The 16,860-nt window shown below is 34.8% G+C and overlaps 2 protein-coding genes across 7 annotated transcripts in view; one reads left to right on the top strand and one right to left on the bottom strand.

Moving 5' to 3' along the window:
* KIAA0586 overlaps positions 1–16,860 on the bottom strand; it is a 107,346-nt gene that overhangs the window by 51,585 nt on the left and 38,901 nt on the right. For all 6 annotated transcript variants that reach the window (XM_081048845.1, XM_081048849.1, XM_081048846.1 and 3 more), the window contains 8 exons: positions 12,946–13,026; positions 12,514–12,707; positions 11,069–11,187; positions 7,947–8,146; positions 4,350–4,509; positions 3,720–3,939; positions 2,906–3,159; positions 1,806–1,879 (listed from right to left, as the gene is read on the bottom strand). In XM_081048845.1, the coding sequence (XP_080904971.1) occupies positions 1,806–1,879; positions 2,906–3,159; positions 3,720–3,939; positions 4,350–4,509; positions 7,947–8,146; positions 11,069–11,187; positions 12,514–12,707; positions 12,946–13,026 (1,302 nt within the window). The remainder of the gene's footprint in view (positions 1–1,805; positions 1,880–2,905; positions 3,160–3,719; positions 3,940–4,349; positions 4,510–7,946; positions 8,147–11,068; positions 11,188–12,513; positions 12,708–12,945; positions 13,027–16,860) is intronic.
* LOC308497778 (spermine synthase) lies at positions 14,924–16,561 on the top strand. The gene has a single exon (XM_081048851.1). The coding sequence runs from the start codon at positions 15,002–15,004 to the stop codon at positions 16,097–16,099; it is 1,098 nt and encodes a 365-aa protein (XP_080904977.1). The 5' UTR covers positions 14,924–15,001; the 3' UTR covers positions 16,100–16,561.

Genomic DNA, 16,860 nt, shown 5'->3' with positions numbered 1-16,860 from the left:
AAATGAAACATAAAGACAATTAGCACAACCAAAAATTGTATCAAACGACTGCATTTTCTCAATTTATGACTAATAAAATTAACAGTCATCATGAAAATGGTCACATTAGCACTTTATGGAAAGAAAACGGACTCTCTTTTCATTTAGTTCTCATTGGACTATATTAAAAACCCTTTACATTTACCTCCAGTATAAATAATAATATAAAGCAATTTGGTTACATTTACACTGGAGAGTTATTATAAAAACATGACAGTTAAACCCTCTGTCCTGTGAATGAGTTACAGTGATTCACAAAGGTTTTATGTTTGGCTCACAGGTTTCGAGCTTCATACTGGTGCAGTACACGAAGCCAGGCCACAGCGGGCGATGAGGCAAAGCACTGTGGTAATGATGCAATCTGGACCACAAGCAGAAATGGGAAACTGCAGAAACATGTGAAGGCACCTGTAAGACCCTCAACTGTCCCTCTGCCTTTGTGCTGACCTCTGGTGCTGGCCAGGGAGCAGGTACCCAAAAGCTCTCGCTGGAACGCTCAGCCTCGGCTTCTTGGTGCCTCAAAATAGAACTGTCCCCAAAATGAGAGACCATGTGGGCCTAAGAATCAGAGAAACTGGATTCTCTTGTAGATACAAGTATTAACAAGATTTTTTTTTAAATTAAAGTTTATTGGGGTGACAATTGTTAGTAAAGTTACATAGATTTCAGGTGTACAATTCTGTATTATATCATCTATAAATCCCATTGTGTGTTCACCACCCAGAGTCAGTTCTCCTCCCATCACCATATATTTGATCCCCTTTACCCTCATCTACCACCTCCCTCCCCCCTTACCCTCTAGTATTAACAAGATTTTAAATTCAATTAACAATTTTTGACTTAGGTATTTTATTTTTCATGAGATAACGTTTCTTAACTCTGGATTACAAATCCTTATCCTCCAGCTGTATACAGATAAATACCTACTGGAATATGACTTCAAGTTATTCCCCGTTTTTCAAGATTATACTTCTGTATTTGACTTTACTATAAATGTGTGGCATACATGATTTAGGCTTAGTAAAACTATCGAAATTAAGAGTTTAGTTTCAAATGTAGAAAAAGACATGTTATAATTTAGCACTGGTTCAGCTGAGATATTTTCTTTGAACAAACTTAAACATGCTTTGGCACCATAAAGTTCTAAGAGTAGATAAAGATGCCATAATGACATATTAATTAGGCCAAATATTGTTAGTATAATTTCTCTCTGAAAATAAAGACATCTTATTTATGCCTTCCCCATATTATTTTATAAATTAGATCTATGAAAATATATATAACTTTTAAATGCTACTTTTTTCTTCTGTAGAACCAGACAATAACTAGGAAGGATTAGTGCCCCTGGGCCCTATTTCAGAATTGTTTTAAGCCAGTGAATTCAATTGTTTTTTAGCACAAAGAAATTATAATCACGGTTATAGGGAAAACACAAATATATTATGAAAGAGTTGGTTTAAACAGCTAAGGTCCTGCCTGAAATATTATAAAGGTAACATATACAATTGACAATTTGCAATAAGATAGACTTTTATTATCTAATTATAGTAACTGCATTTTTCAACTACTGGAGCCACAGAGGTTAATAATTTTCTTTTCATTCTCATAATTATAATAAAGAGATGTGCAAGAAACCTTAAATTCCTTCATGGATATTTTATTAAATTTTATGTCTACAACTCAAATATTCGAGAAAAATACTCTGATCAATGGCAACAAGTTTATCAAGCTTGTCAGAATTCAATGTGGAGTCAGTCATTTCTTACCATTTCGTGGGCGTCATGCAGTGTACTGGATAAGCTATCATTTAGGTTTGTCAGATACAGTCCATCTCCTAAAACTAGATATTAAAATGTAAAAATTTAGTAAATAATCTGACCATAAAGGCATAGCACATTACATTTAAACTTATACAATAAAAATACTGGCAGAGTTCAGAAAAATAAATCACAAGTTAATCTCACCAGTTTTTTTAAAGGACATTTTACAACAAAGATGAATTTTTGTTTCACCTACCAGCTTGTCAGAAATTCAAAAGAGTTATAAATATCAACTATAACTATAAAATTGAGAAAGGAGCATTCCTATATACAATTGACGTAATCTAAAACTGATTAAAATTAAAAACTGATTAACCTTTCTGGAAAGCATGTTGGCAATATATCGCTATTTTAAAGTTGCATAATCTGACTCAGCAATTCAACTTCTAGGCATGTATTCTAAGAAAGTTATGAGATATGTGCAAAAAGATATATTTATGTGCAAGGATGTTCATTGGAGAGTTTAGTATGGAAACACTGAAAACAATCCAAATGTCCACCACTATGGCACTGTTTTAATAGACTACACAGACTAAAAAAAAAAAAAAAATGAGGTGGAGCTATATATATTAGTAAAAAAAGATGTCCCCAATATATTATTAGGTTAAAAAATTCAGGTTTGAAAACAATATATATATAGTATGATCTTATTTTTAAAGGTGAAAATACATGCATATACAAATATATTTTGGTGTCTATATACGCACAGAAAAGAAAAGACTGGAAGGTAAAACCCCAAACTATTAAGAGTGATGCTAATTCTTGAGGGTGGAATTTCTAAGGGACATTTTACTTTCTGAGGTTAAGGCCCAGAACAGTTAACTTGCAGGGTCCATATCTTTCTACTAGACCATGTTAAATCTTAAAACTTAAGTAAAAACACTTTTTTTTTTGTATATTGAACATTTATTACAATTAATTGGTGCCGTGATAAAGTAAAAACACTTTAAACACAAAAGTATTACTTAAGAATTATCAAAATCTAAGCATCCCTTAGAAATTATCAGAACCTAACCAGTGAAATCAATTGATACAAGTTAACTTACGTTTGGGAGCCACTTTCTGACCACAGTCAAATAAAATCTCTCCTTCAGAGATGGGTCTATCTAAAGTTTCAGTTTCAGTGATAGTAACGCTCAAGCTGCTCTCCATCGTTGAGGAATCAGAACTTGGCATCTGTATGGGGGAAGGCATTTTGGTGCTAGCCGGAAGCGGCACCAAGGGAACTGGCTTTGGAGGTGCAGGTGGAGCGGGGAAATCCATGCTCTCAGGTTCTTCATCCTTGGCCACAGACATTACACTAAGAAGAAAAAGACATATTTTGAACTTAATTAGGTCACTGAAGGCCTATATTAATTTTGATATTCAAAACAGACTCAAAGGTACTGTGTCTCCTTCAGCAAAGTATTTCTATAATCTGCACTACTATAATTAATTAACAAAATTTATTTTCCCAAAATTGTTTGCATGCCTTAATTATAGACCATCTTGAAAGTTCTACCATCCACAAATTAAATCTACATGGAGATATATGGTACTGTAAAAGTCCACTGATCATAGTAAATGAAGATTCACACTGGGAAGGAATCTTTTTCTATTTTATTAACAATAGAATAGATATCTTTATTTTAATCTGTTCCCAAGAAAATCTGTTTAAAGAAAAAAGAATTGAAGGTATAAATAAATGTGGTAAAAACTTTAAAAACTTAAAATTTATGAAACTTCTCTCTATTCAATTATAAAGTAGCTTGTGATTTATAAAGCTTCAGTTATCATTTCTGATGTTTTCAATGGGTCACATAAGTCCACTTCAGATGACATGTACAGTTACTATTATAAAAGTAAGCATGTTATCTTTACATAGCTCTGGGGTGAAGTTCTTCTTGAAGTGAGTTAGGATTCTCTTCTTCCAAAGGCAGGTCTCCATCACCCCACGGCTCGGGAAGCTCTTGGCTTGATATCTTCAATTTATCAATGGAAATCTCTGATAAAGTTGGGGTAAGAGCTGCTGCAGGAGGAGGTGTAGTAACAGGGGTAACTGCTGGAGTATTAACTAGCGTGACAGTCGGCATGTCATTTCCTAAAGATTTTTTTAAAAGAAAGAAAAGATAAAAGATAAAATAACTCCATAGAAAGGCAAGATATATTGTTTCAGAAATCCCACAACATTTTGGCATATAAATAATTAATAATGATGGCCACTAATGGAAAAATTCCCAAATTAATTTAGTTAAGTATAAGAAAATAACCTTGGAAAGACATCACTTTTAACATCAAAATGAACTTAAAAAGTAGTCTATTAGATTACATATTTTTGAAGGGGCAACAAATTCCTTAGTTTCCACGTAGAAAAAAATGATTTATTAAAACCTAGTAAGCAACAGGTAGATATATGTATACTAATCTATAAAACATTTTATAATAGAAACCATGACATTTTATTTAATAGCTGCTAAAGTTAAAACGGATTTATAGAAATAAGGTGTCTACCTTTTTCAGCAAATATTTCCTTCACAGGAAAAGCTACATCTCGATCTGAATCACAGGGAGAAGAATCTGGAGTTTTGATCAACACCAGTTCCTTCGGAGGTGATGAAGGTGAGCGAGGAGGAGTCGGCTGTGGAGTAGCCACCGGGGTACACACTCTTGCCTAAAATAAATGAACAAAAATAGGTAAATGGTGCTCATTATCACCCAAATAAATGTAAATTGAAACAATAAAGTGAGTTCATTCACAGATTACACAGAATTTAAATGCAGGGGGAAGAAATGAAGCCCTTGAACTTCTAAACTATTAGTTTCAAGACTAGCCTGTAGAAAGTCTAGGACAACTAAAATAATTCTGCTTCTGAAATAGGCCCCAAAGAAATCTAAGGCTGCCTCTTCTAACATGGAGAAGATTAAACAGACACAGATGAAGTTCAAACCCAAACAGAACCTGGGTAACAGAAAGGAATTTTAATTAATTGACAAGATACCAAAAATCAGCCTTTTAGCACAAAAGAACAGAGCTTGTAAAAAGCAATGGAAGATAAGAAGAAGTAGGGGGTGGTAAAATAAAGACAACATGGAGATAGAAAGTACTGGGAAAGAAAAAAGTAAACACTTTAAAATCAATGTGTTAAGTCATTGTAATCATTCAAATGATTCAAAATTTAAAAGGTACAAAAGGATGATGGTGAAAATTAGGTCTCCTTTCTTACCCATGTCCTATCTACCTATTTCCCTTCCCCAGCGTTATCAAATATAATATTATCTTGATTTAAGTCATTTATATGTGTAGATTATCTGTGGAATATAGTCCCATAAATGGCTCATACATATTGCCAAATTTCCCTTTATTAGGGTTGTATTATTTTATACTAACACCAGAAGGTATGAGAATTCCCATTTCCCCAAGGGCTGCTGAACACTGGCATTATCAAACTTATAAAGTGCTACCAGTCCCATAAGTAAAAATGGGATTTATTTCAGTGATTTTTTTTCTTATTATCAGGGAGATTCACTATCTTTTTATATGTATATATACATTTGTATTTCTTTTTTTGTGTGTGACCTGTCTGGATATGTCTTTTTCCCATCTTTCAAATACATTATTTGTCCTTTTCTTTGCATTTAAACATCTTTATATAATAGGGTGATTAGCCTTTATTCTGTATTATGAATTGCAAATTGATACACAATTTTAAAATCATGAAGATTATTAGAAATTCTATAGCATTGCTTAATACTTAGCATATTTTTAGCCTTGATTTTTAAATGAAAGAAATACACTGTATTTTTTTCCCTTGATTGCATCGTAAGAGCGCTGTTTTCAAATACACTACTGGTTACTGACTCATCATCATGAGAGGATTTGAAGGTATCCTACTAGTATTGGTAATGGATAATGATGACAAACTTATTAGTTACTGAATATTTATCAAGTTCCAGGCACTAGGTTAAGCTCTTTTTATATATTAACTCATTGGATGTTTCACAAAATCTTATATGATGGCTAAGAATATACAGTGTCATAAAGATGTCAATTCTCACCAAACTAAATCAATCAAAATTGGATTAATTCCCATGACAATCCCAAACAAATCTTTTATGGAACTTGAAAACTAATTTTAAAGGATATTTGGAAGATCATAAGGCCAAGGAAAGATGTGATGATTCTGAAGATGAGGAACAATATGGCAGTGGTGGAGAGGAGCTTGCCCTCCTAGGTATTCAGTAAGCAGATTTTGGTAAAGCCAAGTTCATTTAAACTCTAAATATTTTTTTTCTATTATACAGATGAGACTAAACTAACAGAGCTGAGGTTCAAATTTAGATCTTCCGAAGTCCATGCTCTTAAGAATTCTATATACTGCCTATTTATACTGATTTTTCTATATTCAATTATATTCTATATATTCTATATAGATATCTATATATCTATATATAGATATCTATATATCTATATATCTATCTATATCTATATCTATATCTATATCTATATCTATATCTATATCTATATCTATATCTATATATCTATCTATCTATATATAGATATCTATATAGATATATAGATATCTATATATATCTATATATATATTCTATATATTCAATATATTTCTATATTCAATTACCCTCATATTAGTATAGGCAGTATATGGAATTCTTAAGAGCATGGACTTCGGAAGTTCGGATGTTCCCTGACAACATCTGCATTGCATGCGTTAGCAATGATCTAATAAAGGGTAGACCAAAACTACGTACTAAATCTCTGGCACACTAATCACATTACACCAATTACATTACATATTTGAATTTAATGGAGATTGCTATAATTTTATGTTTATGCCTCAAGTGAGTCAGTTTAATGTTTCACCTACATAAAATGATGTCTTGATAAAATGATGTCTTGATGATCTACAGGATCAGAAGTGACTACGAATTTCTAAGCAGATAATAAAGTACATTTTGATTTTATATAATCTCATGTTACCATTCTGAGGGTTCAGAAGAAGTCACCCCAAGATGTGCTTCTATAGCATGCAGATCACTTTGAGCTAAAGGCAACTTTAGCTGCAGGCTCAAGAGAAACTTCTGTCCCTCCCCTAAATACCTAGAAGAACTTGAATTGGGGCCTTGCCCATAAGATTATTAGAGGTAACCTACCTATATGGCAGGGCAAACTACTGATCACTGAACAGGTGCCCTACCTATAATGACCTGAAGCCCCAAGCTGCATTTCCTTAGCTCAGAATGTCTTATATAACCATTTTACCTCTCTTGTCTCTGAACCTCTCATACATTTGGGGTTTCTGACTCTCTCATGTATGCGGAGTTCCCATACACATGTATGTTTAAATTGGTTCTTTTCTCATTAATCCGTTTCATGTCTATTTGAATATTAGACCATCCAAAAGAACCTTGAGGGTAGAGGACAGTTTCTTCCTGCTCCACGTTAGTAGATTAGAAGCTCTATTTAACAGTAAGGATTATTAAACAAACAACAAAAGTGCCTAAAATGTATTTTCTTTTAAAGACTAAAGATAATCAGTTTACATAATAACCAAAAGCAAGATGTGGTCATTTTAGCTTTATCTTGAATTTTTTTGGGGGGAAAAAGCTACAAAGGATATTTTTGAAATAATTGGGAAAATTCAAATGTGGACTCTAACGTAGTATTAACATATCAATGTTAAACTGTGGGGGTGTAATAATGGTATTTTGGTTATCTAGGAAAGTATCTTGTTCTTAGGAGATACTGCTAATGGTCTTAGAAGTAAAGTGTCATGATAATCTATAATTTTCAAATGATTTTTAAAGAAATATTATAACATATAAAGACAGATAAAGTGTGTTAAAATATTATCAATTGGTAAATACAGGTAAAGGGTATATGTTCATTGTCTCACACTTTCAACTTTTCTATGGATATAAAAGTTTTAAAAATGAAATGCTGAGGAAAATGTTACTATAATCATACCCACAAAGAATCACAAACTATGACCTTATGATACCCAACTTAAAATCTGCCCATTTTACTGTTCTTTAATAAATGCATCAAAAGTTCCCCAGGACCCCAAATTATGAAAGGAGAGTCACACCTACCGGCAAGTACGTTTTGCTTGTTGAAACATCCTCAGAAACACGTGTAGCAACAGGACCTTGCTTCTTTGCTTCTTTGTCACCCAGCATGACAGCAATGGTCTCAGCAAGAGCTTCATTCACAAAATGACTAATAACATCTGAATTCACAGGAACCCCAGCATCAACAAAAAGCTGGAGGGCGCCATTGCTTGTTCCTTCCACTACAAAATGAAAGAACTTCAGAATAAGTGTGCACGAAATATGCTTAATGTCAAACCTTAATTCTTAAAATTTTAGAGATGAGAACATATGTGTACAGGGGATGGGAGGAGGAATAAAAATGAAAATACAAAATCTACTTAGTATGAAAGAGAATAAAATGGTAATTTACATAATGAACAACCTCTCTAAACAAACAAAAAAAGAGAAGGAAAACGTACAGATGAAAATTTATTTATCTGCCCTCTTCGCTACCACAGAGCTTAAGGAATTACATCCACACTAAATGTCTATCTGAAAACAATCCACATTTCTGAGAACTGGCAACAGGAAACCCTGTGATAGATGTTGGTCAAAACACACGGACACAATGATGGTGGGGGCACTTTAGAGAAATGGTAACTGCTTTACAAATTGAAGACAAACCCTCCTTCCTTACTAACATTACAAGGTTAATCCTCTTCAAATGTTTATAATAGTTTAGGTGCTCAATATCAGAAGCTCTATAGGTATATTAATTTTCCAAATAGGTTATACTTTGCACATGTATGAATGTACATAAAATTCAGTAAAACTTCCTTTACTAGACTTAAAGTGGCGTATTTCTAAAGCTTTGTGTGGAAAACATGGAAACAATGACCTGTACAACTTCATGGAGATGTGACTGCACCAAAGAGTACGCCGTAAGTAGTACAACTATGGCAGCAGTATGCAGGATTCCCTAAAACGTGGGTATACAAGATATGTCTTGGGATCACTTGTTGAGGAATAAGTAGAAGTAATTTACTCTGGAGTTACAACCGTAAAGATTATCACAATCCCACATTTATATTCGACATTATATGTCGCTATGTCTCCTTTTTCGTTCCCATAATCCATTGTTTGGGCATGACCAAAAATCAGAACATCTCTGTCCAAAAGCCCAAAAGCCTCCTACCCTGACATAGGCAAAACAAAAGTAAATGCACATGCTTTTAAAGAGTAAGAGCTAAATACCCAATTTGGAAATTTTAAGATTTTCATCCAGAAAAAAATCAATGTCTTCATTTCTTTGTTGGTCATTTTTTTCTTTCCTTCAGAAAACGAGATGATGAAAGAAAACCTGGTATAGCAGTGGAGGAGACATTTGAGTTCTACTAAATAGGAAGAATTAATCAAGTGCAACAATAAATGGTATGGAGCTAGGATGTAGGTTGCGACTGGGTGGTGACTGAAGAAAACCAAAGAAAAGAAAATAGAATAAACAGTAACTCCAAGGTTTTGGAGATTGAGTGCTTGAAAAATTGTGATATTATTAACAGAAATAGAAACAAAGGAAGAGCAGGTCTGGTTAGAAAAATGAGATACATTTTGGACGTGCCAAGTTTGGGATGCCAGTGGAACACCAAGTAGGAATATTCATCAACAGGCAGAACTGCAAGTTTACAGCCTCAATGTGTGGCTTTGGGGTCATCAACTGACGCAGGGTAAGTAATGGCAGGAAAAGACTGGAAAACAGAAAAGAAAGAGGGCGGAGCACAGAAACTTGGGGAAACTTTTATTCAAATAGCAGAAAGAAAAGATGATAAAACAGCAACTGGACTTGGAGCTGAGCTGTGCCCTGCACAACTAGACTGAAGGACAACGACTTGGAGCTGATGGGCCCTGGAGAAACAACACTGTTCTCCAATATTCCCCAATTAAAAACAAAAAGAAACAAAACACAGTGAGATTATCACTACATATTTACCGAATGACAGAATAATTACAAACACTGACAACACCAGGTGTTGGTGAGGATGTGGAGCAACTGGATCTCTCTCTCATACACTGCTGGTTGGAATGCAAAATAGAATAACCATTTTGGAAAAGTTTAAGTTTCTTGTAAAGTTAAACATCTACTTACCATATGACCAAGAAAAATTAAAAGATGTGTCTAAAAGATTTGTTTGCAGATATTCATATCACAGCTTTATTTATAATAGCTGAAAACTAAAAGACTATAAATGTCCATTAACTACTAAGTGGATTAACAAATTATATCCATACAGTGTAATGTTACTACATGCAACAACGTGATTGTCAAAGCATCATGCTAAATAAGACAGACACAAAAGATTATGTACTGTATGATTACAAATATATAGTAGGATTCTAGAAAAGGCAAAAATACAGTGATAGAAAGCAGATCAGTGGTTGTTAGGGCCCGGCGGGCATGGGAGGAGGTTAAGAATTGACTGCGGTGGCATCTGGGAACAATTGTTTGGGATGATGGAAATATTTTTTAATATCATGATCATGTGACTGGTGTACAGCTATGTTTATTTATCAAAACACCTCAAACTTTACAATTAGAATTGGTGATTTTATGGCAAGTAAATTATAACTCAAAAAAGCTGATGGAGAAGGAGAGGGAAGAAGAAAAGAGGGGGGAGAGGAAGAAAAAGAGAAGGAAGGAGGTTGAGAAGAGAGAAGAGGAACAAGAAAAAGAAGAGGAGAAAGAAGAGAATGATGTGGGCTCCATAAAGAAAGAGGCTTGTTTATCCATTCAGTGACTACTTATACTTTCATTAGGTGTAAATCAAGGGCTAGGCCCTAAAGGAGAAACATCCTTAATCCTGAGTAATTTATTGTGTCGTGAGTGAAAGAGATATGTAAATGAATCATAATACAATATGATAGTTATCATAACAAACATATATACAAAGTACTATGGGAAATAATAGAGAGATCTGGGGTGGGAAGGATGGAGGGTGAATGCTGCAGTGTGAGATAAGAAGGTGATGGAGAACTGACCTCCACTACAGAGAAGAACTGGGAAGTGATGTTGGAAGTCAGAGCTTATCTTTTGTCAGCCCAGGACTATGTGACTTCTAGAATATATAAATCCACAGTGACCTGAAAATTTTGTCTTTTAATAACAAAAAAGTCAGAGATTCACTTACCAATGTCAGAAGTCAATGGTTCACTTGCCTCACTGGCTGAGACACTGACATTAGCTATGGTCCGTTGTTGGATTGGAAAGAGCCCAGAGATAATTCTTGACATTATTTCTTGTTCTACCCTAGGAGATAAAAGTTAAGGATTCCTAAATTTCATTGAAATGTATAAAATGTTAGAAATACCACCCTAAAAAATAACCACTATCCATGGACACGAACATTTAAATGTGAAAGCAGTCATTCTGAAAACTGAATTTGGAAAGAAGAAGAAAATGAAACAGGTCTTCATGTGGGAGATAGTTCATCACATAAAATTAAAATCTTTCAGGTTAGTCTAATGAAAACATTAACAGACTTCCTACATTCATAATCAGGTGTAGGTCAATGATTATCCAGCATATCACGCACCTAAAAGGTTGGGTTCCCTACTCTAAAGCACACATACAAAACCATGCAAGATCAGAGCTAGAAGAGAAGTCCAGCTGCCCTCTCTTCAAAGAATTAATACATAGACTGAAATACAGGGAAGCAGTTTTCCTCTTACAAAAGAAAGGCAATTTATTTCCAAAGTCATTTTTAGGAAGGAGAATGGGAAGGAGAAAGGGACAGATAAGGGGAACACATTACAGCATTAGAGCAGCTAATAGATTGATTAAAAATTATTATACAAGTAACAGATGTTCATTATAGAAAAATCAGAAAATACATAAAAGTTGTAAAAATAGGTAAGGTTCACTCATAACCCCAGACTTAGGGATAAACACGGTTTACAATCTGGCATATGTTGTTCCTTTTTTATTTTCTATGCACATTTACTTTTCTTGAAGAGTTCTCGTAAGCCATGGTTAAATCATTAGTATTCTGCTTCATTTATACACCAGTGTTATTAATATCTTTCAACATCATTAAATATTCTTCTAAACCTACTCTCGATAACTGTGTTAATATTCAGTTTAGTTTATTCCATAATTTCCTTAAGGCTTCTCACAGTTAAAAATAGGGATAAAAATATATTTCATAAGTTTATATAAATAATTTTTTTTTAAGTTTATATAAGTAACAAACTGAACAGTGGCTTGTTTGTAATAAGCTCCCTATAAACTAAGTAATCCATGACCTAGTAGAAGAACTGTAATTATTTCCTTAGGATAAATTTCCAGAAGCGAATCACTGTATTAAAGAATATGTACATTTGTAAGGCTTTTGGTACTTAACAATAGGCTCTTTTGCCATAATAAACAGTATAAATACAAATATTCAAGAACAGAAACAATACCTCCAACAATTAGTTAAACCCTCAGCATCACATCGAGCAGTTTCCAGTGACTATAGCAAAGGGAAAAAATTTAAAAAATAGAAGGAGACAAGGATGATTTTCAACCAAAATTTAATACTTTCCATTTATATTTGCTATGATTCTGTTAACGCCAACACCACTGTAAACTCACCACTGAATTAAGCTATTTTCCAATGTTTCTTTTCTCTGAATTACTTTATCCAGAATATCAGCAGTGGGCTGAAAAGTAGAAGCAACTGGCGGAAATGGAGGGCCATTATACTTTGTAGAAATAACTTTAGCACTTCTGTTAAACTCCAGAATTGGTTCAGAGTATTCTGGAATTTCATCACATTTTTCCTCTTCCTGGTAATAATAAAAATAAAACTATTATGTTCATGTATCTGTTCAACATTTACCGAGTGACAAGTATAGGCAGGGAACTTAGGTAGATGGATTAACCAACACTTCCAAATTAATGAACAGCATTTCAAACAGGTTGTATCATATTATTTATAATGTATATATAAATACACCCACTATATATACATTTGTCTATCGTATGGAAAAATACGGGGAGAAAATGGTTTCTAAGTTTTGTTACCTGTATGACATCAATTACTTCATCAAAGTTAGTTCCTGGAAACTTCACCTCTTCTTCATCTACCTTCGTAAATTCTGGAGTCTAAGAAAGCATTTTCAGAAAGTTTTTGTTGTGCTTAATGTCTTTTTAATTTGTACATAATTTATATTTCCACCCATAGCATAAGCTTATAATTACATGACTCTATTTTTTAATTTTAATATCCTATTCAGAATTAATTTCATTAGTAAATGAAATCCAAGATAGTCCCCAAAGCCATTAGGTTCTCATTTCAATAGCTGTAAAAGATTAGATATAAGTTCTTCTGTCAAGGACCCCATCAACAATGCAACTGAAGTCAATCGATCAATTGATACTCTGTGATTTCTCTCCTAGAGTTAAGATAAAATGATCATACAAAATGGAGACAAAGAATCTACCAGACTCAAGAGTTCAAAACACTGGTATAAGGATGCTCATTGATCTCAGTGAGAACTTCAGCAATGAGATAGGAAACATAAAACTGGAGCTAGAAAACACAATAAAGAACCAGTCAAAAATGAAGAACACAATAACTGAAATAAAGAATACATTAGAGGGAATCAATGGTAGATGAGATGAAGCAGAGGTCTGAATCAGAAGGTAAGGTAGCAGAAAGCACCCAATGAGAACAGCAAAAAGAAAAAGAATCCAAAAAAATGAGGCTAGTTTAAGGGGCTTCTGGGACAACATCAAGCGTACCACATTCACATCATAGGGGTACCAAAAGAAGAAGAGAGAGCGCAAGGAATTGAAAACCTATTTGAAGAAATAGTGATGGAAAATTTCCTTAACCTGGTGAAGGAAACAGACATACAACAGGAAGCGCCGAGTCCCAAACAAGATGAACCCAAACAGGCCCACACCAACACACATCATAATTAAAACGCCAAAGCTTAAAGACAAAGAGAAAATCTTAAAAGCAGTAAGAGAAAAACAGTTAGTTACCTACAAGGGAGCTCCCATAAGACTTTCAGGTGACTTCTCAACAGAAACTTTATAACCAGTAAGGGACTGGCACAAAATACTAAAAGTGATCAAAAGCAGGACCTATAGCCGAGATTGGCAAGGCTATCATTTAGAATCGAAGGAGAAATAAAGAGTTTCCCAGACAAGAAAAAGCTAAAGGAGTTCATCACTACCACACCAGTACTATAAGAAATGGTAACGGGACTTTAAGAAGAAAAAAAAGATAAAAAATATGAATAAAATGGCAATAACTACATATCTATCAACAATTACATCAAATGTAAATGGATTAAATGCTCCAATAAAAATATAGGGTGGCTCAATGGATAAGGAAACAACACCCTTACATACGCTGCCTACAAGACACTCACTTCAGATAGAAAGACACACACAGACTGAAAGGAAAGAAATGGAAAAAGACATTTCATGAAAATGGAAACAAACAAAAAGCTGAGGGAGGCAGCAATACTTATACAAGACAAAACAGATTTCAAAACAAAGGCTATCACAAAAGACAAAGAAGGACCCAGTAATTCCACTTCTGGGTATTTATCTGAAGAAACCCAAAACACTACTTTGAAGGGACATGTGCATCCATACGTTCATTGCAGCATTGTTTACAATGGCCAAGATGCGGAGGCAACCTGGGTGTCCATCAATGGAAGAATGGATAAAGAAAAAGTGGCACATATGTATACAATGGAGTATTACTCAGCCATAAAAAAGAATGAAATGCTATCTGCCAACAACGTGGATGACTTAGAGGGTATTCTGTTGAGTGGAGTCAGACAGAGAAAGACAAATGCCATATGATTTTACTTATATGTGGAATCTGAAGAACAAAATAAACAAATAAAACCGAAACAAACACATAGATACAGAGAATATTTTAATGGTTGCCAAGTGGGAAAAGGGTTGAGGAGGCAGGTGAAAAAGGTGAAGTGATTAAGAAGTACAACTTGGTAGTTACAAAATAGTCATGGGGACTGGCCGCAGCCTGACCCGCCGCACGGCCCCTCAGTCTCCCGTGGCCGCCTCCCCCAGGCATGGCCCAGGGCCTCGCCTCACTATGGCAGCAGCACGGCACAGCACGCTCGACTTCATGCTCGGCGCCAAAGCTGACGGCGAAACCATTCTAAAAGGCCTGCAGTCCATTTTCCAGGAGCAGGGGATGACCGAGTCGGTGCACACCTGGCAGGACCATGGCTATTTAGCGACCTACGTAAACAAAAATGGCAGTTTTGCCAATTTGAGAATTTACCCACATGGATTGGTGTTGCTGGACCTGCAGACTTACGACGGTGATGCGGAAGGCAAAGAAGTTGACAGTCTTTTGAACAAAGTAGAAGAAAGAATGAAAGAACTGAGTCAAGACAGCACTGGGCGTGTGAAGCGATTACCACCCATAGTTCGAGGAGGGGCCATTGATAGATACTGGCCCACTGCTGATGGCCGCCTGGTTGAGTATGACATCGATGAAGTGGTATATGATAAAGATTCACCTTATCAGAACATTAAAATTCTACACTCGAAGCAGTTTGGAAATATCCTCATCCTTAGTGGGGATGTTAATCTGGCGGAGAGTGATTTGGCATATACCCGGGCCATCATGGGCAGTGGCAAAGAAGATTACACTGGCAAAGACGTGCTGATCCTGGGAGGTGGAGATGGGGGCATATTATGTGAAATAGTCAAACTGAAACCAAAGATGGTCACTATGGTAGAGATTGACCAGATGGTGATTGATGGGTGTAAGAAATACATGCGAAAAACATGTGGTGACGTCTTAGACAATCTTAAAGGAGACTGCTATCAGGTTCTAATAGAAGACTGTATTCCAGTGCTGAAGAGGTACGCCAAAGAAGGGAGAGAGTTTGATTATGTGATTAATGATTTGACAGCTGTTCCAATCTCCACATCTCCGGAAGAAGATTCCACATGGGAGTTTCTTAGACTGATTCTTGACCTCTCCATGAAAGTACTGAAACAGGATGGGAAATATTTTACACAGGGAAACTGTGTCAATTTGACGGAAGCCCTGTCACTCTACGAAGAACAGCTCGGGTGCCTGTATTGTCCTGTGGAATTCTCAAAGGAGATCGTCTGTGTCCCTTCGTACTTGGAATTGTGGGTATTTTACGCTGTTTGGAAGAAAGCTAAACCTTGAAGATCAATGTCCCCTAATCTGTGTGCTGCAAATAGCCTTCCTGACCTTCATATGCTGTACATGACATCAAAACGAGTCAGGCAATTGATTGTGAATTCCTTCAAGTTTTCTTTTTTAATTATTTTTAATTTAAAAAAGCAAATGGAAAATGTATATTTTGATGAGCTAGGGTGTTATTTTTTTGAAAGTCAGCTGAAGGATGATTAGATAGCATAGCGAAGGCTGCTAAATGCACTGAGCCCCTAGAATGTGATTTTTGTTACTTGTTTCCCCCTGTGTGGGCTTTTTTGGTTTCGGTAGACTCTGAATTTGGTTGTTTGGAGGAATGAGCATCATTATTTTGTTCTGGAGGAAATTCTTGATGGTGTTTCTTTCTCCCAAAGTTAATTGACGTAGATATTAAAATTTGGTGTTTATAAGAAAGTTAAAAAATAAATTAGCAATGCTTTGATTAAAATTACAGATGAGAAAAAAAAAAAAAACAAAACAAACAAACAAAAAAAACAAAATAGTCATGGGGATGTAAAGTAGAGCACAGGGAATATAGTCAATAATATGGTAATAACTATGTATGGTACCAAGTGGGTACTAGATTTATCAGGGTGATCACTTCGTAAGTTATATAAATATCTAATCACTATGTTATACACCTAAAACTAATATAATATTGTATGTCAACTGTAATTGAAAAATAAGGAAACATTAAAAAGAAAACGTGTTTATATGCGTAGTTATGTTAAGTACAGAAATACACAAACACA

The sequence above is a fragment of the Rhinolophus hipposideros genome, assembly GCF_964194185.1.
Source record: "Rhinolophus hipposideros genome assembly, chromosome: 5".
Classification (NCBI taxonomy): domain Eukaryota; kingdom Metazoa; phylum Chordata; class Mammalia; order Chiroptera; family Rhinolophidae; genus Rhinolophus; species Rhinolophus hipposideros.
This window is presented reverse-complemented; position numbering and strand designations above follow the sequence as displayed.

Excerpts from the sequence above, each read along its gene's own strand:
- LOC308497778 (XM_081048851.1), top strand. The coding sequence starts at position 15,002 with ATGGCAGCAGCACGGCACAGCACGCTCGACTTCATGCTCGGCGCCAAA.